The sequence below is a fragment of the Nyctereutes procyonoides genome, unplaced genomic scaffold (genome assembly GCF_905146905.1).
Source record: "Nyctereutes procyonoides isolate TBG_1078 unplaced genomic scaffold, NYPRO_anot_genome, whole genome shotgun sequence".
NCBI classification, from domain to species: domain Eukaryota; kingdom Metazoa; phylum Chordata; class Mammalia; order Carnivora; family Canidae; genus Nyctereutes; species Nyctereutes procyonoides.
This window is the reverse complement of record NW_026575047.1, coordinates 49,965,063-49,989,691: the sequence shown is the minus strand read 5'-3', so window position 1 is coordinate 49,989,691 and position 24,629 is coordinate 49,965,063. Positions and strand designations below refer to the sequence as shown.

The 24,629-nt window shown below is 44.1% G+C and overlaps 1 protein-coding gene across 1 annotated transcript in view; it reads right to left on the bottom strand.

Annotated features, from left to right (window-relative positions):
• The window catches only part of PGPEP1L (pyroglutamyl-peptidase I like), a 45,832-nt gene extending 28,575 nt beyond the window's left edge, over positions 1-17,257 (bottom strand). Inside the window, exons 1-4 of the mRNA XM_055326429.1 lie at positions 17,225-17,257; positions 11,166-11,218; positions 4,117-4,196; positions 3,747-3,862 (exon numbers count right to left, since the gene is read on the bottom strand). Of these exons, the coding sequence (XP_055182404.1) occupies positions 3,747-3,836 (90 nt within the window). The 5' untranslated portion in view covers positions 3,837-3,862; positions 4,117-4,196; positions 11,166-11,218; positions 17,225-17,257. The remainder of the gene's footprint in view (positions 1-3,746; positions 3,863-4,116; positions 4,197-11,165; positions 11,219-17,224) is intronic.
• Positions 17,258-24,629: the final 7,372 nt, after the last annotated feature.

The window sequence follows — 24,629 nt, the reverse complement described above, 5'->3', positions numbered from 1 at the left end:
TTTTTTTAAGATTTTTTATTTATTTATGACACACATACGCAGAGAGAGAGAGAGGCAGAGACACAGGCAGAGGGAGGAGCAGGCTCCATGCAGGGAGCCTGATGTGGGACTTTATTCCAGGACTCCAGGATCACGCCCTGGGCTGAAGGCGGTGCTAAACCACTGAGCCACCCAGGCTGCCCAAATGCTTTTTTTTAAGTGGCTTTTTGCATCAATAAAATATGATGAGAGGACTCCTCAGTGGTTCAGGGGTTGAATGTGTCTGCCTTCAACTCAGGGCGTGCTCTCGGAGTCCCAGAATTGAGTCCCACATCGAGCTCCCCTCAAGGAGCCTGCTTCTCCGGATCCCTGGGTGGCGCAGCGGTTTGGCGCCTGCCTTTGGCCCAGGGCGCGATCCTGGAGACACGGGATCGAATCCCACATCTGGCTCCCGGTGCATGGAGCCTGCTTCTCTCTCTGCCTCTGTCTCTGCCTCTCTCTCTCTCTCTCTGTGACTATCATAAATAAATTAAATTAAAAAAAAAAAAGGAGCCTGCTTCTCCCTCTGCCTGTGTCTCTGCCTCTCTCTCTCTCTCTCATGAATATATAAATAAAATCTAAATAAATAAATATACAAATTAATAAAATAAATAAATATAAACAAATAAATAAATAAAAATATGATGGGTCAATGTGAAGGAGGACAAGAGAACAAACTCAATCTTATATGTAAAAGTAGTGCAGTTATTTAAAAAGTGCCCGCCTGGGGCTCCTGGGTGGCTCAGTCATTGGGCACCTGCTTTCAACTCAGGTCTTGATCCCAGGTTCTGGGATCAAGCCCCGCACCAGGCTCCCTGCTCAGTGAGGAGTCTGCTTCTAACTCTCCCTCTCCTCCTACTTGTGTGCCCCCTCTCTCGCTCACTCTCTCTCTCTCTCTGCCAAATAAATAATAAAATCTTTTTTAAATTTTTTAAAAAGTAAAAATTAAAAGTGCCCACCTTAGTTTAACCTAGTACAGCCAAGCATGTGGTGGAAAACAGAATATGCAACTGTGCATTTCCTTTACAGGAAAGGGGCATTAGTGATCAGGAATAGTGAAGGTGATGGGACAGGTTTTGAGAGAAAATAGACTTTTGAAAGAAAACAGGCCATAATCCAAAGTATAAAATAAATATCTGGGAGTCCATACCGATGTAAAGAAATGATTAAATAAATAAGTAAGTAAGTAAGTAAGTACATAGGTGGGGGGTGGAAAAGCCAAATCTTGCCTGCAGGTGCATTCCAAATAATTTATGCAGACACTCTGCCCTCAAGGGGGCGTAACTCCCTATTCCCCAGAGGTGGACTGGGCTTACTGCTGTCCTTCCAAAGAGTATGATATGGGAAGGGGGTGGGGAGGGAGAGCACTTTATGGTGAGAAAACCTGAAAGCCAAGTCATCATGGTCAATGTCAATGATGATCAGTCACATTGACAGTATGTGCCCTTGACATGATGGGAAGAGAATGGCACTTGACCCCTGTGCTCTTCCTCCCTCAAACCCATAATCTTAGTCTAATCATGAGAAAAACATTAGACAGATTCTAATTGAAGGCAGAGTATAATACCTAGCCAGTACTCCTTAGAACCATCAAAACCATCAAAATAAGGCAAGGCTAAGAAACCATAACAGCCAAGAGGAGCCTAAGGAGACCTGAGGACTGAGTGTGAGGTCATATACTGGTTGGGATCCTGGAACAGGAAAAGGACATTAGGTGAAAACTAGGGAAATTTGAATAAACTATGGACTTTAGTTAATGATATGTTAATGTTGGTTCATTCATTGCAACAAAAGTATCATCTTGATGTAAGATGTTAATAAGAGGGGAAAGTATGTGTGGGATATATGGAAACTCTGGGCTATCTTCATGACTTCTGTAAATCTCAATGTGTTTTTTATTTTATGTATTTATTTATGTAAGTCAGCTGCACACCCAGTATGGAGCCCAAAGTGAGGCTTGGACTCATGACCCCAAGATCAAGACCTGAGCTGAGGGGGCACCTGGGTGGCTGAGTGGTTTAGCATCCACCTTTGGCTCAGGTCGTGGTCCCAAGATCCTGGGATCAAGTCCCAAATCGGGCTTCTCGCAGGAAGCCTGCTTCTCCCACTGCCTATGTCTCTGCCTCTCTGTGTGTTATTCTCAGGAATAAATAAATAAAATAAAAAAGAAATAATTGGCTTTTACGTGGAAAGACAAACAGTCCCCTGCTTGTTACATAGGACCCACCCTTCATTGTAATGGGCTGATCAACATGGTACTGCCTTTTATTCTTTATTATGATGATATTTTTAAAGCAACATGTAATAAAGGTGCAAGACCACGTCATCTTTGGAATAAAGAGAAATTATTCTGTATATCAAATTTATCAAATCTGCCAAAAGCCCTGACCCTCTGGCCACCCAGGCTGGGTTTATCTTATGTGCAATTACATAATGCCTTGGCCCAACTGACCTGTGGTATGATTTACATAACTTTTGTTTTATTTGCTGCCGTTCCAGGCTCAGGCACTTGTAGAAGAGCTAAGAACATAATTCCTTTGGAAAGAATATGAAGTGGTACTGGCTCCAAAATTAAAGTGTCCAAGAACCAGGAGATAATGATGCAGCCATTTCATTCATGTCACTAGATAAAACTTATGGACAGAGAGGGGTGGGTGCCCCCCACCGGTCAGTGCAATGTTAAACACTTTGACACATGCTGTGGGTAAAGAGCATTAAGTCATCCTTCTGGGAGCTTGAAGGAAATGCCTCTTTTCATTGCGGACTTCTAGCATTTATATTATTTTTCTATATTTTCCTTCTTTTTAAAAACACTCTTCTCCCATTTAAAAACAAAAAGTGCCTGTCTGGCTTGGTTGGAGGAGCATACAACTCTTGCTTTTGGGGTCGTGAGTTCAAGCCCCATCTGAGTATAGAGATCACTTAAATAAAAAAATTTAAGAGCAACTACAACAAAAGCACATTCAGGTTATTATTTGCTAATAGCTTGCTTCTCTGAGAGGTGAGAAGTTGTTAGTGTAGAATGAGACATTCTTTTCCTCTCTGGATTCCTTAATGCCTACCTATGATGCCTGGTATAGGGTAAGTGCTCATTAAACATTGTCCATGATATCGACAAGGCTGACTTTGCTAGGAGACAGCATGGGACTGGAATAGCTTTCTTTCCGGCATCCAGCCACTGGAACACATGCTTCAGGCTAGGCCCTCTATTTGGGATGGAGGCATGTTGATAGAAGTCCCCACAGACAATGAAGTGCTTATACTGACCTAGGGAGTGATGTGCCCTTTTGTGCAATCCTGATTTGTGCACCCATCTGAGTTTCCATATCTGTATAATGGGTCAAATGTATGTACATGACTAGGTTGGACCTTTGCCTTAATATGCCTGCTTAGATGATTAGTCCTGCCAAGGATGTTCTGTGGACAGTCTGCTGGTACTTTCAGTGGATACGACCAGTGTGGCCCCAAACCAGAATGAGAAAGTCTAACACTGAGGAGAGTCTGCAGACATGTTTGTGGAGGCCACAGAATGACCCAGGGCGGCCCAGGAAGTGAGAAGCCTCCTGTGGATTGAGAGTGAAGAGAGCATCTAAAAACATCACAGGTCACTGTGCTCTGGAGAAAAAAAGGCAGAAAGAAGAGCAGAGTAGAAACCAGAGACTGAGAGCAGGGACTGGTGGAGGAGGCAAATGGTGGCAATGGTTGTGGGGAGCTGGGCTTGGGCTCACTTGCTTATCAGCTATTAGGGCAGCTTCTGTTCCGGTCGTCACCACTGCGGTACATCGTGAGCTAGGAGACTGAGCAGACTGTCGCCTCATCCGTGTCTCAGGCGCTGGCAGGAGAGCTGGGAAGGGGGCAGAGATGAGCTCAAGGCAGAGGGTCTGCCATTATGACACGGCCCTAGGGCTAAGGCGTTTGGGTGAGTCTCCTCACTTTGCTCACACAGGGGTCATTGGGTAGTAGTTCTGGATGTTTCTTGAGTTCTAGGAATTTTCTAAGCCATTATCATGCTGTAAGTGGTCCTCCTCCTCTGAACCAAATGATGTTTTCCCCCAGGGGAGGAGGGAGGCAAGTGGGCAGACCCTGGACTTCACTCACCAGGACCATGTGAGACTGGAATCTAGATGGCAGGTGTCCTCAGGCCAGCTCCTCAACGTCCCTGAGGGCCACAGCCGCACCTGCACAATGGGGAGAAATATCCATTTCTCTGGACTGCAGGAAGAATCCACAAGCTCCTCTGCATAAAATGTCCGATGTGGTATCCAGGACGTGGTGGTTGTGAGGATTTATTCCCACTTGCCAGAAAGAAGCCTGTCCATCCCCCTGCTTCCACTAGATGGCCATCCCAGGGGCCTCAGAGATGAGGGTGGGGCCAGTTTCCTCTCATTTTGCTGTAGGTTCCTTTCTTCCATATGTTCTTCCAAATGAATCTTTTCCTCTTCAGAGTATCTAATCGTGTAGTGCTTCTCAGAATCTGCTTTGAGTTATGATGATTTTATTTAAGGGCCCTCTTCTCTTCCTAGACAGGGAACCTGTGGAGGGAACTGTGATATAAGAAAGGGGATATCTGGGGATCCCTGGGTGGCGCAGCGGTTTGGCGCCTGCCTTTGGCCCAGGATGCAATCCTGGAGACCTGGGATCGAATCCCATGTCGGGCTCCCTGCATGGAGCCTGCTTCTCCCTCTGCCTATCTCTCCTCTCTCTCTGTGTGTGTAAATATCATGAATAAATAAATAAAATCGAAAGAAAGAAAGAAAGAAAGAAAGAAAGGAGGAGAAAGAATGGGGATATCTGGTTTTTGTCCCTCTCCCCAGGCACAGGAGCTTCAAAATTCCTGGAATTTCCTGAGTGGCAGGAGGGTCTTTGTTATGCTAATGAGGTGGGGGCTCCATGCTTCCGGATGGGATCTGGCCACCAGAAAAACCAATCATGAGGTGAGGTAAGAGGGTTGGAACTTTGAGTTGCTTGACCATCAGGGAGGGAGGGTCATTGCAGATTGAGTTTAGGCTCGCTGCCAATGATGTCCACATAACAGAACTCCAATAAAAGCCCTGGACAGGGGCGCCTAGGTAGCTGAGTCAGTTAAGCATCTGCCTTGGGCTCAGGTCATGATCCCGGAGTCCTGGAATCGAGTCCCACCTCGGGTCTCTCTGTTCATTGGGGGGTCTGGCTTCTCCCTTTCTCTCTGCCTCTCCCCTGCTTGTGCTCTCTCTTTCTCTCTCATTCTCTCTCTCTCAAATAAATTAAAATTAAAAAAAAAAAAAAAAACCTCTGGACAGGGAGGTTCAGTAGTTTCCTGGTTGATGAATGCACTGATGTGCAGGAAGAGCTATGTGCCTTGACTCCACAGGGAGAAAGCACAGAAGCACTGTATTTGGGACCCTTCCAGACCTCACTCTACATGTATCCTTTAAAAACAAACTGGGACACTTGGGTGGCTCAGCAGTTGAACATCTGCCTTTGGCTTGGGGGGCATGATCATGGAGTCCGGGGATCGAGTCCCACATCAGGCTCCGGGCTTGGAGCCTGCTTCTCTCTCTGCCTATGTCTCTGCCTCTCTTCCTGTGTGTCTCTCATGAATCAATAAATAAAATCTTTAAAAACAAACAAACAACTGTAGTTGTAAATATAGTGCTTTTCTGAGCTCTCTGAGTCAAGTTATCAAAACTGAGGGGGTCATGGGAACTCCTGAGTTTATAGTCGGTAAGAAGAGCAGGAGGCCTGGGGATCCCTGACACATAGCTGGTGTCTGAAGTGAAGGCAGTTTTGGGAAGGTCTGCACCCTTAACCAGTGAGGTCTGTGTGAATTCCAGTAGGTAGTGTCATAACTGCATTGCAGTACACATATTTGGGGTAGAATCGGAACAGGAAGAAATTACTGTCTTAGCAGACTCTGTGCTCCATATGGGGAACTGCGTAAATGTGGGCTGAACTGACAAGTGTTGAGCCTTCCTGTGCTTTGGGACAATCCTGATTTGATCCTGGAGACTTGGTAAAAGAACCTGGCTCCCCTCCAACAAAGGCTGCAAAGGTCAGTCTCTCTGTGGCCAGGGCAGATCATCTAACCTACCAATGCACTCATCTTTGACCTTGAGTCAGGAGCAAATCTCTCTGATAGAAGCAATATCCTTCCAGCTTCCCAGGGCAGTGAGGTGCCAGTGGGGGGTGTGCAGCAGGCAGTGTCATGGGGACAAGCAACAGTAACTAGTGTTCACCAGCCTTGTTTTCCCTGGCCTGATTAGTTCATACATTTCCTTATTCCATTTTTTTTCTCTACCATCTTGGAAGTCATATACTCTGTTTCTACTCGTTAATAGCTACTGTTGAAATTTTGCCATGCATAAATAATTTAACAAAGTCTAGATACCTGTCCTATAGAACATAAGGGCTTTAGAAAATTTAACCTTCAATCACCCCTCAACTTCTACACTTTCATTGTCCTATATTTTAATTCAATCTTTTATTATTTTTTAAAAAGATTTTATTTATTTATTCATCAGAGACACACAGAGAGAAAGGCGAGACATAGGCAGAGGGAGAAGCAGGCTCCATGCAGGGAGCCTGATGTGGGACTCGATCCCAGATCTTGGGATCATGCCTCGACCCAAAGGCAGATGTTCAACCGCTGAACAACCCAGGCGTCCCTTATTTTTTATTTTCTAAAGATTTTATTTATTTATTCATGAGAGAGGCAGAGACATAGGCAGAGGGAGAAGGAGGCTCCCTGCAGGGAGCCTGATGAGGGACTCTATCTCATGACTCTGGGATCACGACCTGAGCCAAAGGCAGTTGCTCAACCACTGAGCTGCCCAGGTGCCCCTAGTTCAATCCTTTGTTGTAAACCTACAAATTAGCCATTTGGTACTATTATTATTTACAAATAATGCTGCTTTAGATTTTATCTCCTCTTCCTTCTTCCATCTCGTACTATCTTTCTAGAACCATCTTCCTTTCTTCTAAAGGACATCCTTTGGGACACTTGGGTGGCTCAGTTGGTTGAGCATCCAACTCTTGGATTCAGCTCAGGTCATGATCTCAGAATTGTGTGATCAAGCCCAACGCTGGGCTCCATGCTTAGTGGGGAGTCTGCTTGTGTGTGTGTCTCTCTCTCCCTTTCCCTCCCCCCTCCCCATGCCTATGAGTGCATGCACATGGGTGCTCTCTCTCTAAAATAAATGAGTAAATCTTTTAAATAAATAAAGAACACATCTTTACACATTCCTTTAGTGTTGTACCTGTTGGTAGTAAATTCTTGGTGCTTACTTTTTGAAATTATAACTATTTTTTTTTAAATTAAGTAGGCATAGGCTCTGTGCCCAATGTGGGGCTTGATCTCATGACCCTGAGATCAAGACTCAGATACTGACTGAGCCAGCCAGATGCTTCTCTTGGTGCTTGTTTTTATGAAAATATCTTTATTTCATTCTTGTTCTTGAAAAACAATTTCAGGTTGACTTTTTTTTTTTTTCTCAGCACTTTGAAGATATCACTCCACTCTTCTCTGGCTTTTACTATTGTTTTAGAGAAATTTACTCTTGGTCTCACTGTATTGCCAATTTCTGCAGGTGGCCCATCTTTTCTCTCTGGAAACTTTTCAGATCTCTTTGTCTTTGGTTTTCTGTGGTTTTACTGTATGCATAGGTGTGGATTTTGTTAGTCTTTGCCTGCTATATTTTGTATCTCTTTCTTATCTCAGTGGATTCATGTATTTCAAAAATTCTGGATTGATCATCATGTCTTTTCTCAATCATTGTATTCAAACATTGCTTCTCTTCCATTCTCATCTGTCTTTCCTCATGGAATTCTGATTAGCCATATGTTAGGATAGCTCATTTTATTACCCATAACTCTTAATTTCTTTTTTCACTTCTTTGTCCACCTTTTTTGTGCTGCCCTTTGAATAATATCTTCAGATCTATCTTCTACTTCACTAATTTTCTCTTCATCTGTCTCTAAACTGCCATATACATGTATATTTGTATGTATATTTCACAATTTGCCCATTTAAAGTCTATAATTTAAAAAATTAAGTCCAAAATTCAATGATTTTTAGCATATTCACAGAGTTGAGCAACCATCACCACAATCAATTTTAGAATCTTTTCATCTCCCCTGAAGAAACCTTGTACCCATCAATAGTCATTCTCTATTTCCCCCAATTTCCCCTCAGCAACCTCTAACCTACTTTATGTCTCACTAGATTTGCTTCATCTGGACATCATTTAAATGGAATCCTACAACATTGTCTTTTGTGACTGGTATCTTTCACTTAGTATAATTTGAAACTGCCTTATATCTGTTGAATTCTTCAACAATTCTTTCTATAAGCTCTATTACTCCCTTTTTCAATTTATCTGATCTTTTGATAATCTTTTTTTTCCTGAAAGTCTCTTTTTTGTGATTCCATCTTCTTTAAATATTTCACAGTTATGCTATTTTATGATGACAACGAGCAGAATTATTTAAAATCTCATGTTCTTGAGATTCTAAATTTGCTTCTGCTGATTTTTACTCAAAGCTGTTCATTTCTCTATGTATTTGGTGATATCTGAATGGAAACTAATGTTTAGTTGCTCTTAATTTGTGGAAATCTGAGGTTTTAAATCTTCAGGAGAAGCCACATATGCTTCTGCTGAGAGCTGGGGTCCTAGAAACTGCATAATCCCTTTCCAAGGGTCTAGTTTACATTATGTGTCTTGGTTTCATCTCTACCACCTTCACTGCTGACTGCTGATAATGGCGTTTGCCCCCACCTGCCTTTTGGGTGGAGGCTAACCTGTCAGTCTTTCAGGCTACAGCCCATCGTGTGTGATATAAACATGGGCATGATGTCATGTATGCGAGCTTTCCTAGAAAGCATCGTATTGCATGCCTAGCAACATACAGAAGTTCTGTTCTATCTAGTTTATCTACAGGGGAAGGGCTCCTCAGAGCACCTAGTTTTTGCCATCCTGCTTCTGCTGCCTGGAAGCCCCTAGGTGGCTTCTGTCTCTGCCCTGTTTCTCTGGCTTCATTGGTCAATTTTGAGTTACTCAGATAATGCTCTCCATCATTCTATTTCCTGTGTGAATCTCCAAAGTCAGAATCTATAGGGCCACAACTGAGAAGACTGGCTGACAGAGTAGCTTCCTGGTAATAAGGATTATATCTGTGAGCACCAGCAGTATACCCTGCCCCATTTCAAGGTTTTTTTGTTTGTTGGTGTTTTAAGATTTTATTTATTTAGGGCACCTGGGTGGCTCAGTGTTTGAGCATCTGCCTCTGGCTTGGGTCATGATCCCAGGGTCTTGGGATCAAGTCCCACATCAGGCTCCTCACACTTTTTTTTTTTTTTTTAAGATTTTATTTATTAGAGAGAGAGAGAAAGAGAATGAGTGGGGGGAGGGGCAGAGGGAGAGGGAGAAGCAGACTCCCCAGAGTCCGGAAGGAGCCTGACACGGGGCTGGAATCCCAGGACTTGGAGATCATGACCTGAGCCAAAGGCAGACACTTAACTGACTGAGCCACCCAGGTGCCCCCCCATTCCAAGGCTTTTCTGTGTGTTAACTCCAATAGTTCTGACAACCATTCCACTTTGCAGATAAGGAAACTGGAGGCACAGAAAAACTGGGGGCTTGTTTTGTTTGGGTCCTACAGTTTGTAGCTGTTGGAGCTGTGAGGCAAACTCAGGCAGCCTGCCTCCTTTCCTTTCCATGACAGCAAAGAGACATAGAAGGACTAAGGGCCATCCAGCGTTCAGCAGAGAAAGCCCTGTTTTTTGAGGAAAAGGCTACAGACACTTGGGAGCTCACAAAAGCCCTGACCTGGCTTTTCTGGTATGATGTGTACAGCAGTGAGGCTTGGCAGCAAGTCTGGGGTTCCCTGAGCTTTTTTTCTGGCTGAAAAACAACAACAGCAAAATAATCCAAATTCTAACTCAAGAGTCTCAAGTTTCCCTGACTGCATCTGTGCAGTCTAGAAAAGCAATCCCCAGTGGCTGCAAACCCGTGATTCAAGTAGCTTTGTGGCATTTTCAGCTCTACTGGGAAACCCTGAGAATAGACACAAGACCCCACCTTTGATTTAATCCAACAGAGGCAAGAAATTGACAGTCAAGTGAAAATCAACAGCTGGCTGTGTTCTAAGCCACTAGGTGACACCCACATGGGGACTGGTAGGAGGCATTTGCTCCAAGGAGAGGTGGTCCCATCTTGTGATGAGACCGTGACCCCTCCTCATCCTGTCCCAGGACATGCTTTCTACTAGTTGACTACTTCCTTAAAAATAAAGGTGTGTCCTCTTATGAGTGAAGTCATATGATATTGGGGCATACCTTTATTACTCATATGTGGAATTTAAGAAACAGAACAGATGAACATAGGGGAAAGGAGGAAAAATAAAATAAACTGAAAACAGAGAGGGAGACAAACCAAAGAGACTCTTAACTCTAGAAACAAACTGAGGGTTGCTGGAGGGGAGGTGGGTAGGGGGATGGGATAACTGGGTGATGGACATTAAAGGCATGTAATGGGATGAGCACTGGGTGTAATAGGCAACTGATGAATCATTAAATTCTACCTCTGAAAAAAAATTCTACCTCTGAAACTAATAATATACTATATGTTAATTAAAATGAATTTAAATAATAAAAAAATAAAAGTGTGTCCTTTATAATGAGAACCACGGTTAAGCACTTAGCTTGTGCCAGGCGTTATAAAAAATTGTTTTTACGGACTTCCATGCTTACTTGCTTTACATGTTTGTCTCACTCCTGCTCTGTAACATCAGCTCTATTATCTGCCCATTTCTTGCATAAGACCCCTGAGGCTGGGGGAAGTAGCTTTCCTGAGGCCTCAGGGCCAGAAGAGGTGGGGGTCATAGGAACCTAGTTCTTGGGGCAGCAGAGCTTGCTTTCAGGCACTCCCATTCTTCTCAGGAATATCTCCACAGTCTCTTCTTTCCCTCATAGCCAGAAAGGTCACCTGGGGGCAGGTGAGTCACAACCCAAGGAACAAAGTCTAGTCCTTCTCCCAGGTTCTTGAGTATTTGTTCTCTCCCCTCTGATGTGGATCTGGCTACCAGGGGGCCTTACACACTGGGTTTCTCAGAGCCACAGAAGGAACCAGTGGGGCCCTGAGCTAAGGGCTCTGGGCCTGGTGGGTGTTTACCTTCACTGCTTCCCAGCTGGAATTTACCAGGTGCTGCCGGAACGGCCCAAAACCTGAAACCAAAGAGACCCTGGTTAGCTCAGGCCAGGCCTAGTTTTAGGGAGGATGTCTCTACACCTGGGCTGCTCCCTGTAATCTCCTGGGAGCCACCTGCTGCTCCCAGGGTCATGGTGGGCCCCGGGGTGTGTTGTGTGTGGGTGGGGGGGGGGATTCCACACATGTCCTTTCTTGTGGAGGCCTGCAACCTGGCCAATCTGGGAGCATTTTCAGAGTTCTCTATGGGAGGCATTGTGGGGGAGCCAAAAAGGAACTTTGACCCAACCCTGAACTAGGAAGGCTTGAGAAAGTATACAAATATCTGGTTCAAATGTATGCTTTGTTAAGAGCCTGGAAAGACACCATGTGAATATGCCCAGTCATTTGCTAAGAGAGGTGCAGAGTAAGTTCCATGGAGGAGGATAGTCTTTTCAACAAACGGGCCTGGAACAACAGGACACCCAGAGGCAAAAACATGAATCCTCAGCTTCCGTCTTGCACCTCAGTTAATTGTACACAATTAACTCAAAGTGGATCATGACCTTCAATGAACAAAGTAAAACTATAAAATTTTCAGCGGGGGAGAAAGGGAGAAAATCTTGAGACCTACTGCTAGGCAAGGAGTTCTTGACACCAAGAGCACACCACGATCTATGAAAGTAAACGTTAATAAATTAGACCTCATCGAAGTGTACTTGTGCTGTACAAAAACCTCTTTTGAGAAAATGAAAAGAAAGTTACAGACAGTATAAATAGTTGCAGATGACACATCTGATGAAGGCCTTGTACATAGGGTATATAAAGACCCCTGGGGCATCTGGGTGGCTTAGTCAGTTAAGCCTTTGCCTTCCCCATAGGTCAAGATCTCAGGTCCTGGGATAGAGCCTCAGGTCAGGCTCTCTGCTCAGCAAGGAGTCTCCTTCTCCCTCTCCCTCTGCCCCTCTTCCCTGCTCATTCTCTCTCTCTCTCTCTCTCTCTCTCTCAATAAATAATACATCTTTTTTAAAAGATTTTATTTATTTATTCATGAAAGACACAGAGAGAGAGGCAGAGACAGGCAGAGGGAGAAGCAGGCTCCTGCGAGGAGCCCGATGCGGGACTCCATCCCTAAACCCCAGGATCACGCCTTGAGTTGAGCAGAAGCTCAACTGCTGAGACACCCAGGTATCCCAATAATACATCTTTTTAAAAAAAGAAAAAAAAAAGAACCCTCAAAACTCAACATTAAAAAAAAAACAAACAAATCCAAAAACCAATTAGAAAGTTGGCAAAACACACAAAGGGACATTTCACTGAAGAAGATCTGTGATGTACAGACAGCAAATAAGCACAGCAGGGGATGTCTGACATCGCTCACCAGCAGGGAAACACAAATTAAAACACAAGGACATATCATCACACTGCTAAAAGAGTGGCTAAAATAGAAATACCAATAACACCAAAAGCTAACAAGGATGAGGAGAAACCGGCTTAGACATATTGCTGGTGGGAATGCAAAACAGTACCGCCACACTAGGAAATAGTTTGCCAGATCCTTTTAAAACTGAATGCAGGGGCACCTGGGGTGCTCAATCAGTTCAGCATCTGACTCTTGATTTCAGCTTAGGTCATGGGATGGAGACCCATGTCAGGCTCCCTCTACTCCAGGAGTCTGCTTGGGTATTCTCTCTCTTTGCCCCTTCCCCTGCTTATGGGCATGCACACTTGCTCTCACTCTCTCCCTCTTTCTCTCCCTCCCTCTCTCAGCATAAATAAATCAATCTTAAAAGAAAAGACCTGAGTGTGGACTTCCCACCACATTTACTGCTGGGTATTTATCCCAGAGAAATGAAAACTTGTTTTCACACAGAAGCTTGTCCACACAGGTTCATAGCGCTTCATGTGTTACAACCCAAAGCTGGAAATTCTCCAAGGGTTCTTCAAGCTGTGAACGGTAAAGCAAGAATTCCAGATTGTGAAATACTACCTCGAAAAGAAAAAAGTGGAAATAACACAAATGTGTCCATCAGCTAATAAATGCGTAAACAAACTGGTGCGATCCATACCATGGAATATTATTTGTCAATAAAAGGACAGGAAGTACTAATACATGATACACCATGGAGGAGCCTTGAAAATATTATGCTAAGTGGAAGAAGCTGCCACAAAGGACCACATGGTGTATGGCCCCATTCATATTATATATCCAGAATTGGCAATCTAGAGAGAGAGACAGTAGGTTAGCGGTTAGTGGATTTGGAGTGTGGGGGTAGGGTGGGGGGTGATGTGGTAAACAAAGGAAAAGAAAAATGAAATTTTCTTACTACCTATAGCCCATTCACAAGTCCTCAAAACAGACAGAGTAACATTCCTCTAGGAGCTCAGCTGCCTCAATGCTAATGGCAAAAGGCAATTTTGGCCCGACTCCCCAGGATCCTGTAAGTCTACTCAATTTAATTTAATTTAGTTTTTAAAAGATTTTATTTATTTATTCATGAGAGACACAGAGAGAGGCAGAGATAAAGGCAGAGAGAGAAGCAGGTTCCCTGTGTGGGGCCAGACATGGGACTCAATCCCAGGACCTTGGGATCACCGCCTGAGACAAAGGCAGACACTCAACCACCGAGCCACCCAGGCATCCCTGTAAGTCTACTTTAACATATAAGAATTCCTTTGAAAGCGTCCTTTATCTTTACTTCCCAAGATATGTGTTGGTAACCATCCCCCTAACATATGGCCCACTCATCTACGCCTGAACCTAGTCTCATGACTAAGGTTTTATTAGACAATCATAAGTGATCTTTTCCCACCAGTAGGTAGCACCATCAAGGTCCTGGAAACCAGGACCTTGGAAACCTTGGAAATTTTGCTTCCAAAATTTCTTAGAGACTTACACTCTCTCCAACTCCCTCCCAACTTGAAAGTATATAATGGGCCACTCTTCCTGACCCCAGGGGCAGCTCTTTCTGCCTACAGGTCCTATCCCCAGAGTTTAATAAAACCACCTTTCTGCACAAAAGTCTCAAAAATTCTTTCTTGGTCATCAGCTCTGAACCATAACATCTTTCCTACACTGGGGTATTAGGGAATAATAGCTAAGGGATATGGGGTTTCTTTTTGGGGTAATTCAAATGTTCTAAAATTGATTGTGTGATGAACGCACAACTTTATGAATATACTAAAAGCCATTGAACCGTACATTTTATTTATTTTTATTTTTTTAAAGATTTTCTTTTCTTTTTAGATTTTATTTATTCATGAGAGACACACAGAGAGAGGCAGAGACATAGGCAGAGGGAGAAGCAGGCTTCCTGCAGGGAGCCTGATGCAGGACTTGATCCTAGGACCCCAGGATCATGACCTGAGCTGAATGCAGATAATGAGCTGCCCAGGTGCCCCTGAAAGATTTTATTTTTAAGTCATCTCTACACTCAACATGCATCTCAAGCCCACAACCTTGAGATCACAGGTCACACACTCCACCAACTGAGCCACATGTGAAAACTATCGTATTTAAAAGAATTATACCACACATGAATTTTATCTCAATAAAGCTGTTAAAATGTTTTTTTTTAAAGGAACCATAGATACGTACAACAACTTGGATGACCCTCAAAGGAAATATGCTGAGCGAAAACAAGCCAACCTCAAAAGGATATATATTCATTTATACAATATTTGCAAAAGAACATAATTATAGAGATGAAGAACAGATTAATGGTGGTCAGGAGGTAGAGATGGGAAAGCAGCTTGTTTTCACTCAGATATCTAGATACACGGTGGCCCAGTCAAGTAGACACATGAAGTTAACCATCACAGGGCCTCAAAGATGGTGTAGGAGTGACCACACCCACGGGACCTCTTATTTCATCTCTCCTTCAGAGTGGCCCTTGGTCTGAACTCATGGGGCCATTCCGCACCCCTGCCCCTGTAGGGGAGGCCAGGGACTGTCTGGACCTCAGGCTTTTTGAGGAGGAGCCCAGTTCTGGAGAGGACTGTGCCTCTGAAGTTCCTGAACTTCTGGAACCACTAACAAGTGTGGCTCACAATGGGAAAATCTTTCTCAGGGAATGCAGAAATTTGGACAGATGTCCCGGACACCAGGAAGCCAATGGTGTCCCCTCAAAACCCACTAACTCCTATAGAATAAATGAGACTGTAGCTGCCATAGGAGCAGCCAAATTAAAAAAAAAAAAAAAAGGTTTTAGAAACGATTGAAATTCAGAAAAAAAATCACTGAGAAACCAGGTACCTCCTGGGATGATTGTAGACATACTAAAAATGCAGCACCACACACCTACACACAAAATAATCACATTCTGCTTTAGATCATATTCAGATCAACAGTCAGATCATCTGTTAACTGTTTTTAATTAGGAAAAACAGCTCAGCAAGTACAGGTTTAAAGCTCTTGTTTTGCAGGGTCAAACGTATACTTTAAACTTGGCAGGCTCTCTGCGGTGAAATTTGCATAAGGCTGGAGGAAACTTCTCTGGCAATCTAGGGAGCCCTTTGGAGGGAGGCAGGTTTTCTCAGCCTCCCATTTTTCTCTTGGTGCTGTCAAAATGCCTTGAACCCAAGGCAGTTTGTCAGAGCCCTTGCCCTCCCCCTTCCCCTTCCCCTCCCCCCAGCAGTTCTTAGGCCAATTGCCTTGGCCAGATTTACACGAAAATCCAATTAGATGAAAAGACTACCCCTGGCAGCTCAAAGCATTTCTAATAAAGGAAGGCCACACTCTGGAAGCCAGTGGGCACTCCCAAATCGTGGCTGATTATCAGGTACTTCATCAAACAATCTAAGAGTTTGCCAGCAAACCACAAACCAACAGGTCAATTGCCAACGGGGCTTCAATATTCAGATGGCATTTGTGACAAGCGTTGCATTGATCAGGGGTACAGTTATCGTACCAATTCAAGACTATTTTGAACCATTCAATCTCTACCCAAAGTTACACAAATGAGAACAAGGGAGAAAAAACGTTTTTCAAAAGAATTTTCTTTTCCTCAGAAGGTTAATAGGAATTTGATTATAGTGTGAAACTATTAAGATAGGTATGTTTCAATTTTCCAGGTACACAGAAATCCTTGTCTCCTGTTTCCTTCATCTGACACAATTCAAAAAATTAAAAAATAGGGGGATCCCTGGGTGGCTCAACGGTTTGGCACCTGCCTTTGACCCAGGGCGTGATCCTGGAGTCCCGGGATCGAGTCCCACGTCAGGCTCCTGGCATGGAGCCTGCTTCTCCCTTTGCCTGTCTCTGCCTCTCTCTCTCTCTCTCTCTCTCTCTCTCTCTGTAGGTCTATCATAAACAAATAAATCTTAAAAAAAATAAAAAATATGTCAACTGTGTCTAACTAAAAAGAAGGAGCTTTGTAAAGAAATGAAGCCCTTCAGGGACTGGCTGTGACATTGACTGGGGGTGGCTGGAGTTGATTTGGTTTGTGCTGGTGAAAGGTAGGAGCGGGTAGGTGGCTACCATGCCTTTCAAGTTGATCTTTTGGAGTTCAGAGTCTCCGATTGGTGGCCCTCGGGGGAGCTTCAGGGTTTTCTGAGGGGCTGAAAGCTCTTCAGTCTGGCTGTGGGGGCTGTGTGCTCCATAGGGGGTGGTTATTGTACATGGACCACCATCCCAGCCCTATAAAGGCCTATTTCTGAAGCCCCAGCTCCCACTGGATGCCACATGGGCCCACTGGTCCCTAGACCCAGGGACAGCAGATGCCAGCCTACGATTCCTCCCTAGTGGGGGGAACAACAAGGTCTGAGCCTGAGCCACGTGTGGGCACCTGTGTGTGTGCCACCTGAGAGTTATTTGCAGCGGAAAGCTAACCGAAGAAAAGCCTCTCTGTCCCCTGTTTTTCAATAGGGCACAGCAAGAAGTAGCTTCCAACTGGAATTACTGGCACCACCAGTTGCCACTCTCCCCCCCCAACCCCCCCCCCCCCCCCCGCCAGAGGGAACTGTTTATATGACCCGATCAGGCAAGTGCACATTCCATGGTACCGCTAAAAGTAGCAGCAAACGGGAAAGCAGAAAAATAGTCTTACCAGTCACCACCACGCAGCTGGACTGGGAATCCATGAAACCCAAGTGAGGAGCATGTATCTGAGCCTGGGGGGTGGCGGGTGGTCAGATGGCCATGGCTCCGCCCATCTGGGGCCCTGGGAACACTAGGCGCCCCTCCCGCCTGGCGGTTGGCAGCCTCAGGCTCCTATCAAGGGCACTCAGCCTTGTCTGGCCAGGAGGCCCCCAGAAAGGCTGAAGACTCTGGGGTGGGGGTAGAGCGGTTAGACGATGCCCCTTGAAAGCAAAAATAGCCAGTTCAGAAGTCAGAGGCTTTGGGTAACAGACACATGGAGAGTCCGAGCACCATCAAGGACTTTCTGGATCTTTGGGTCCGGGTCAGTTTGTGGCTGGGTATGAATTTGGTGATCAACTGTCTCTGTCTGGGACTCGGGTTTCTGGGATTGGGATGGGGCTGAGGGTGGGGGCTGGGCAGGTGGCTACTAAAATGTGCTGTAACCCGTACAGTCCCAAGCAAATCAGGTTGGTGAGTGACCCTACAATCTGTTCAGATCTTGCTTCCTCTCTTTAGTAATCTTTCCCCTGGATCCCTCATTGTGTGTGGCCATGATAACTTAGTGGAATTTGGTTGCTCTTGAAATTGATTATGCAAAATATGTTTAAAAAAAGGAAAAAGAAAACCAAAACCACAGATGAAACTATGGTAAAAGTGTTGATTGAAAGCACCTGTCATCGGGATGCCTGGGTGGCTCAGCAGTTGAGTCTCTCCCTTCTGCTCAGGTCATTAACCCCGGGGTCCTGGGATCGAATCCCACATCAGGCTCCCTGTGGGAAGCCTGCTTCTCCCTCTGCCTGTCTCTGCCTCTCTCTCTCTGTGTGTCTCTTATGAATAAATAAATAATCTTAAAAAATAATCATAAAAATCGAAAGTACTTGTCACCTATAAGCCATGAGCGGTCAGACAAGTTCACCTCTCTGCCCTGTCTCCCCTTTCTATGAAATGGAGAGGCTCATAGCACCCCCTTGTTATATGGAGCCTTCCTTAGCCCTGGGCATTGTCCTTTCAGCACCCTCAGCAACCCTGGTGGGGGCAGTCGCTCACACTACCAGCAAAGTCTGTGCTGGCTTCTCAGACTGTGCCCTCCTCACACCACATTCTGCCTGCCACAAGCACTTAATGCGGTGCTTGACCAACGACACACCACTAAATGTTAGCCACTGGCCGGTGGTGGCATTCCACCTAGTTCTGTAGACATCCTTCTTCCTTCTAATTGTGTCAGAGTAAAGCTAACATTTGAGGCTAGTTTCTCTACTGAAGAAGCCATGTTATGCAACATCTTGACCTTTCAGAATGTGTATATATATATATATATATATATATATATATACACACATATATATGGTTTTTATATAGTTTTATATAGAAAAGTTTTATATAGTTATATATATTTATATATACATACAGTTTTTAGCTAAAAATAGCTTTGTTTCTTTAAGAAAGCTGTCTAAAAGGAGGTGGGGCATCTGGGTTGCTCAGTTGTTTAAGCTTAATCTGACTCTTGATTTTGGCTCAGGTCATGATCTCAGGTTGTAAGATCAAGCCCCACACAGAGCTCCCCTCTCAAAGGGGAGTCTGCTCGAGATTCTTTCCCTCTCCCTCTCCCCCTGCTCCTGCTCTCACTCTCTCAATAAATAAATAAAATCATTAAAAAAAAAAAGAAAGAAAGAAAGCTGTCTAATAGGAGACACAAAACCATTCTTTTCCCCCATCTGGGCATGGCCACGAGAAGCTCCATCCCTGGGAAACCAGTAGAGCTCCTCCAGGGTCACACTGATTTCCCCAGTTCAGTATGCCCCGTATTAGAGGGTGTGACCATGTGATTCCATCTTCTTAATTGGTCCCCTGATGGAAAAAAACAAACCATCCCCTTTAATTGGGATCACTGCCAACGCCTAGACTCTACCTGATGCCTTCCTAGGATGCCGAACCAAGGACCGTTCCTTTTAATTGGCCTCTGGTGTGGGCTGCAGGCTCATTTCCAGCAGAGAATGGGTGGGAAGCGGCATTTGCCTCCAGTGGCCTTCCCCTGCCTGCTCTGGGAAGCCAGGAGAGGGGGAAAGGGGGGGCCTTGTTTTGCGAGGATGCAGAGAGCATTGCATTACACCTTATTTTGAGATTAAAGTAGACAATACTGAGATCCAAGTTTGAAAGCAATTAACCAGTTTCTCATACTCCCTCAGGCATTGTTGATCTTGAGTCAACCCCTCATTTTCGTGAATGACCCCCCTGGTTCAAGGTCACTGTCACCTAGTCCTTCTGTTGGAACGGTTTCACTTGCCCATCACAGTCATAAACAAATTAGGCCATTGGAAAGGCCGGCGTTTGTAAAATTGGTTGCTGCTAAATCAAACTCTGATATCAACACCAACTAATGAGATCTGTGTAGCTAACTTGTGTTTACGAATGTTAACTTATCACGCCTCAAAACAGACTCAACTGTTGTTAAGACTGCCAGTTGTTGGGACACCTGGGTGGCTCAGTGGTTGAGCATCTGCTTTTGGCCCAGGTTGTGGTCCTGGGGTCCAGTTCCACATCAGGTTCCCCACGGGGAGCCTAGCCTGCTTCTCTGCCTCTCTGTGTCTCTCATGAATAAATAAATAAAGTATTTTTAAAAAACCTAAAACACTGCCAGTTGTCAACGAGGCCCCTTCTCCAACAAGAATGCTACTTTTCTGTTAACGATGCTACTTTTCTGATAAAGACACTGCAACTTTTATGTTTATTTTTTTCAGGGTTTGATGTAAGCCATTGTTATTGTAACTTAAACTGGAATGCATCCTGCAATTTTCACTTTTCCATAATTCACTTATTTTCTTATGTTCTAAACTTTCCCTAATTCTGCAATTAATAAAAAAGAAAGGGAAAGATGTAAAATATTTTTACTTAGCAACAGTGACATGACTCTGATTTCATCCAACCAACCCCACCCGGAAAAAAAAACCCTCCACACGTTCTCATTCTCTAAAATGAAAACAATTCAGAGAAGTATGGATTTTGAGGTCTGACATCTGCACTTTTATTTCTTTTTCCATTGTAAAAACAAATGGTCTCTAACAATTGCTGATGTCAAACACAATCTTTAGGCCCATGAAACACAGTAAGACTGAGAATGAATAAAGCAACTAAAGAGAGATGTTTTATTTAACAAAAAAAAAAAAAAAAAAAAAAAAAAAAAGCACAGTGATCTTCCTTAGGAGTTAGATTCCCAAGAGGAAAATATTTGTAATCATGTTTGACTCTGGGATTAAAAGGGCAAGGTGTGACCCCCTTTCAGTGAACTGAAGAGCAAGCAACAGTACGCACATGTTCTCACCAGGGACGACAAATGTGGGCTGCCAAGATTATAATATCCCAAGACCTAAATATTTCGAGTTTTGAACCAAACATAAAACTTTGTGGGATTTGTTTTAAATTTCTCATTGGCAAGTTGTGACTTCCTGTTTAAGCAAGAAAAAGGATTAAAAGGGTTTGTTTATTTGTCTCTAACATGAACAGGTCTTACAACACATTTTGTACACTTGACATAAATGAAATTTAATCAACCTGGTCAAATTCCTCTTGGGAGGTAGGGAGAATCAATCAATCATCAAGATGCACTTGCAATTAAATAATAGTAATAGTAATAAGCTCTCCTCTATGTCAAACACCTCTGCTTCCAGCCCAGCTACTTATGTCTACCATAAAATATAAAACTCCTATGCCAACTGCCTCTTGCCAAAGCACTGTCTCCAAAAATGTCACTTTTCCAAGGTAGCCTTTGGGACTCACTCACCCCATTCCTTTGCTTTTCCAGCTCAATAGTACAAAAGGGGCCAAAACACAGACTCTAAAAAGCTCCAAAGTAAACATTAGGGGCTAGAGTGTTTCTGTTGCAAATGTTCAACTCAGCCCCTTAGTAGCTTTCAAAGCAGCTGGATGATATGCAAATGAAGGGCGTGGTCACGTTCCAATAACTATGAATTTTGAATACATTTACTGCCCACGTGTCACAAACCATTATTCCTCTTTTGATTTTTTGAACTATTCACAAACGTAAAAACTATTTTCAGCTCACAGGCTGTACAAAAAATAGGCGGGGGCGCTGGGTTGGGGCCGTGGGCTGTAATTTGCCAGGCCCTGGGCTAGAATCCAATTTTTTTCCCAAGGCAAACAGGATATGGTTGACGATCTAGTGACCTTATGGGCTATAGGAACAAATTTGTAGTTAACTATGAGTAACTAGATTTGGTTAACATCAAAATGAGGATTGAGTGATTCAGAATATTACAGCAAAAAAACTTTTTTTTTTTTTTTTTTTTTACTTTCTCTTCTTTGTTAAGTTCACCTGGTGTTAAATTCCAGGAGCATTCTCAATGAATGTGGCAAATGGTTCTGTGTTCAGAATTATAGTATCTATGGTTTTTTACTACTGTGGATTTGCTCATTGAAGCAGTTAGTAATAGATATTTTTTCCTTGGGTTGATGTGCTATTGCTGGTTTCCTAGATGAGATTTGATTCCAACACCCGTTTAAGGAAGGACCGTAAGGACCTTCAACTTTTTGGAAGTTTCTGACACCACAGTCATGTTTTTTACTTACCTACCAAAGAATAGCTCTCAAATGCTCATGGCATTTTTGATTTAAAAACTGAACATTTGGGATCCCTGGGTGGCGCAGCGGTTTGGCGCCTGCCTTTGGCCCAAGGCGCGATCCTGAAGACCCAGGATCGAATCCCACGTCGGGCTCCCGGTGCCTGGAGCCTGCTTCTCCCTCTGCCTGTGTCTCTGCCTCTCTCTCTCTCTCTCTCTCTCTCTCTCTCTCTCGCTCTCTCTCTCTCTCTCTGTGACTATCATAAATAAATTAAAAAAAATTTAAAAAAAATAAATAAACTTTAAAAAAAATAAAAATAAAAACTGAACATTTTAGACTTTTATAATATTCTGAAACAACCATTTGAAATTGTTTTAAAACAAAGAATTGGTATATTAGAAACTATTACAACGTTGGGATTATGTTCAATATTCCATAGGAAGTTGGTATAGAAAGATACTAGTTTTTAAAAATATTTTATTTATTTATTCATGAGACACACACACACGCACACACACACACACACACACAGAGAGAGAGAGAGAGAGAGAGAGAGAGAGAGAGAGAGAGAGAGAGGCAGAGACACAGGCAGAGGGAGAAGCAGGCTCCACGCAGGGAGCCCGACGTGGGACTTGATCTCGGGTCTCCAGGATCACGCCCTGGGCTGCAGGCGGCGCTAAAACGGCTGAGCCACCTGGGCTGCCCGAAAGATACTAGTTTTTATAATGTCACCGAATAATTATTACTTAATAGCTTGAAAATTTGTGTTTTAAAATACTTTGCTATGGGGATCCCTGGGTGGCTCAGCGGTTTAGCGCCTGCCTTTGGCCCAGGGCGCGATCCCGGAGTCCCAGAATCGAGTCCCGCGTCGGGCTCCCGGCATGGAGCCCGTTTCTCCCTCTGCCTGTGTCTCTGCCTCTCTGTCCTCTCTCTATGACTATCATGAATAAAAATGAAAAAAAAAAAGTTTGCTATGATACATCACAAGGTACTATCTCCCCTACATTTTATAGAAGAAAAATTTTGCACTTTTATATTTTTTCCTTCAATTTTTACTAAGCCTTGATCTGGTTTTTTCTTTCTCCTTTTTTTTCAGGCCTACAGCTCTTTGACAGAAAAGTAACAACTGCTACAAGAGGAATTTGTTTACTTATTAAAATCCAGTAGCTTCCTAGCGCTTTTGTTTAAGTACCAGATTTTTGTTTCCAACTTCACAAATACCTTGGGAATGGCTAGAACAGTTTGTGTTTGTGTGTGTGTGTGTGTTTAAAGGTTTTATTGACTTATTCATGAGAGACACAGAAGGAGAGAGGCAGAGACATAGGCAGAGGGAGAAGCAGGCTCTCTGCAGGGAACCTGATGCGAGCAACTTGATCCCAGGACCCCAGGATCACACCCTGAGCCAAGGCACATGCTCAACCGCTGAGCCACCCAGGTGCCCCAACCTAGGTGTGCTTCAGTCCTTTGATTGGAAGACTCCAAACTTTAATGATATGTAATTGATGTTCAATGTGAGAGGCAATCTGAGTCAACTCTCAATATCTTTAAGTACCTGGTTTGAATGTTTGATTAGGAAGGGCTTTTCCTCAGGCTCCCTGCATGGAGCCTGCTTCTCCCTCTGCCTGTGTCTCTATTATGTTCTATCTCCTGTTCACTTTTACCCACTAGGTAGTACCTTCCAAAGGCAAGATTTTATTAATTCTCTTCATTGTTGAATTGCTAGAATCTGGAATGGGATAAAGCACATAGTAGGAGCCTAATAAATCTGTGTTTAATAAGAACAGGTGATGGGAGAAATTAAGTGTTCTGAAAGCTATTTCATTTTTATTGCTGTAGAAAATGAAATCTCAAACTTCCAAGAAGTGACACAGGTTGAATTTAAGGAGAGCGTCCAGCTCTGGTCTCCATTAACCTGCACATTTCTACAATACGCAATGGAAGCCAAACTGGGGCCAGTTTTTATCCCATTCAGGAGGATACCGTCGCCCACCCCAAGTCCCTTGCTCCGAAAGTGGAGGTGCAGTTGGGAGGCTTCCCAGAGCAGCTGGTTGCTGGGGTAGAGGGATGATAGGCAGGCAGGTGAGTTCCAGACCCTCAGGTCTAGAAGGACTGAAGATGCAGATCCGGTGGTTTTCCACAAGGATGAATTTCAGAGTTGCAACCAAAGATAGCAGGCTAGCTAGTTGACTAACCACAAACCTTTGGGTTTCCAAGGCCATTGGCATTTTCAAACCACCCCTGCTCCACACCTCTCCTCTAAAAACCACCTTGAAACAGGCCAAGAAGAAGAAACACTAGGGAAACAGCTGGCTGTCATGGAACTAAGCCATTTCAGGTGAGCACGAGCCTGAACATTTAATAAATGAAAGTATTAGTTATCAGCCAAAATGGGCACATTATAGTCATCAGAAAAAATTTGACATGGGCAGAAAGGTTATTGGATGTCCTCCTGCCTTATGCGAGCCATTCATGGCCTTTGAGTTATTTTTAAACTGTGTAAATTTTCCAAAAGGAATAATGCAAATGATTCTCGTCCGTAGAAATGGAAATGAAGAAGGAAGGAAATGAGAAGGGGCTCGGGAGAGGGGCCTCGGCCATGGGGTGCGCTGCAAATAGTTTTCTCTTCCGAAGAATTACCTCCTCGGAGGGGTGGGGCTGGCTTTGCTCAGCGGGGCGTCGAGGTCGATGGCAGGCGGCGAAGGCCGCAGGCGGAGGGGGCGGGGCGGCTCCGGGGTGGTAGCCGGGATCCGCGGCAGCGGGCGGGGGGGGGGGCACGCGGGGGCGGGGAAACGCGGCAG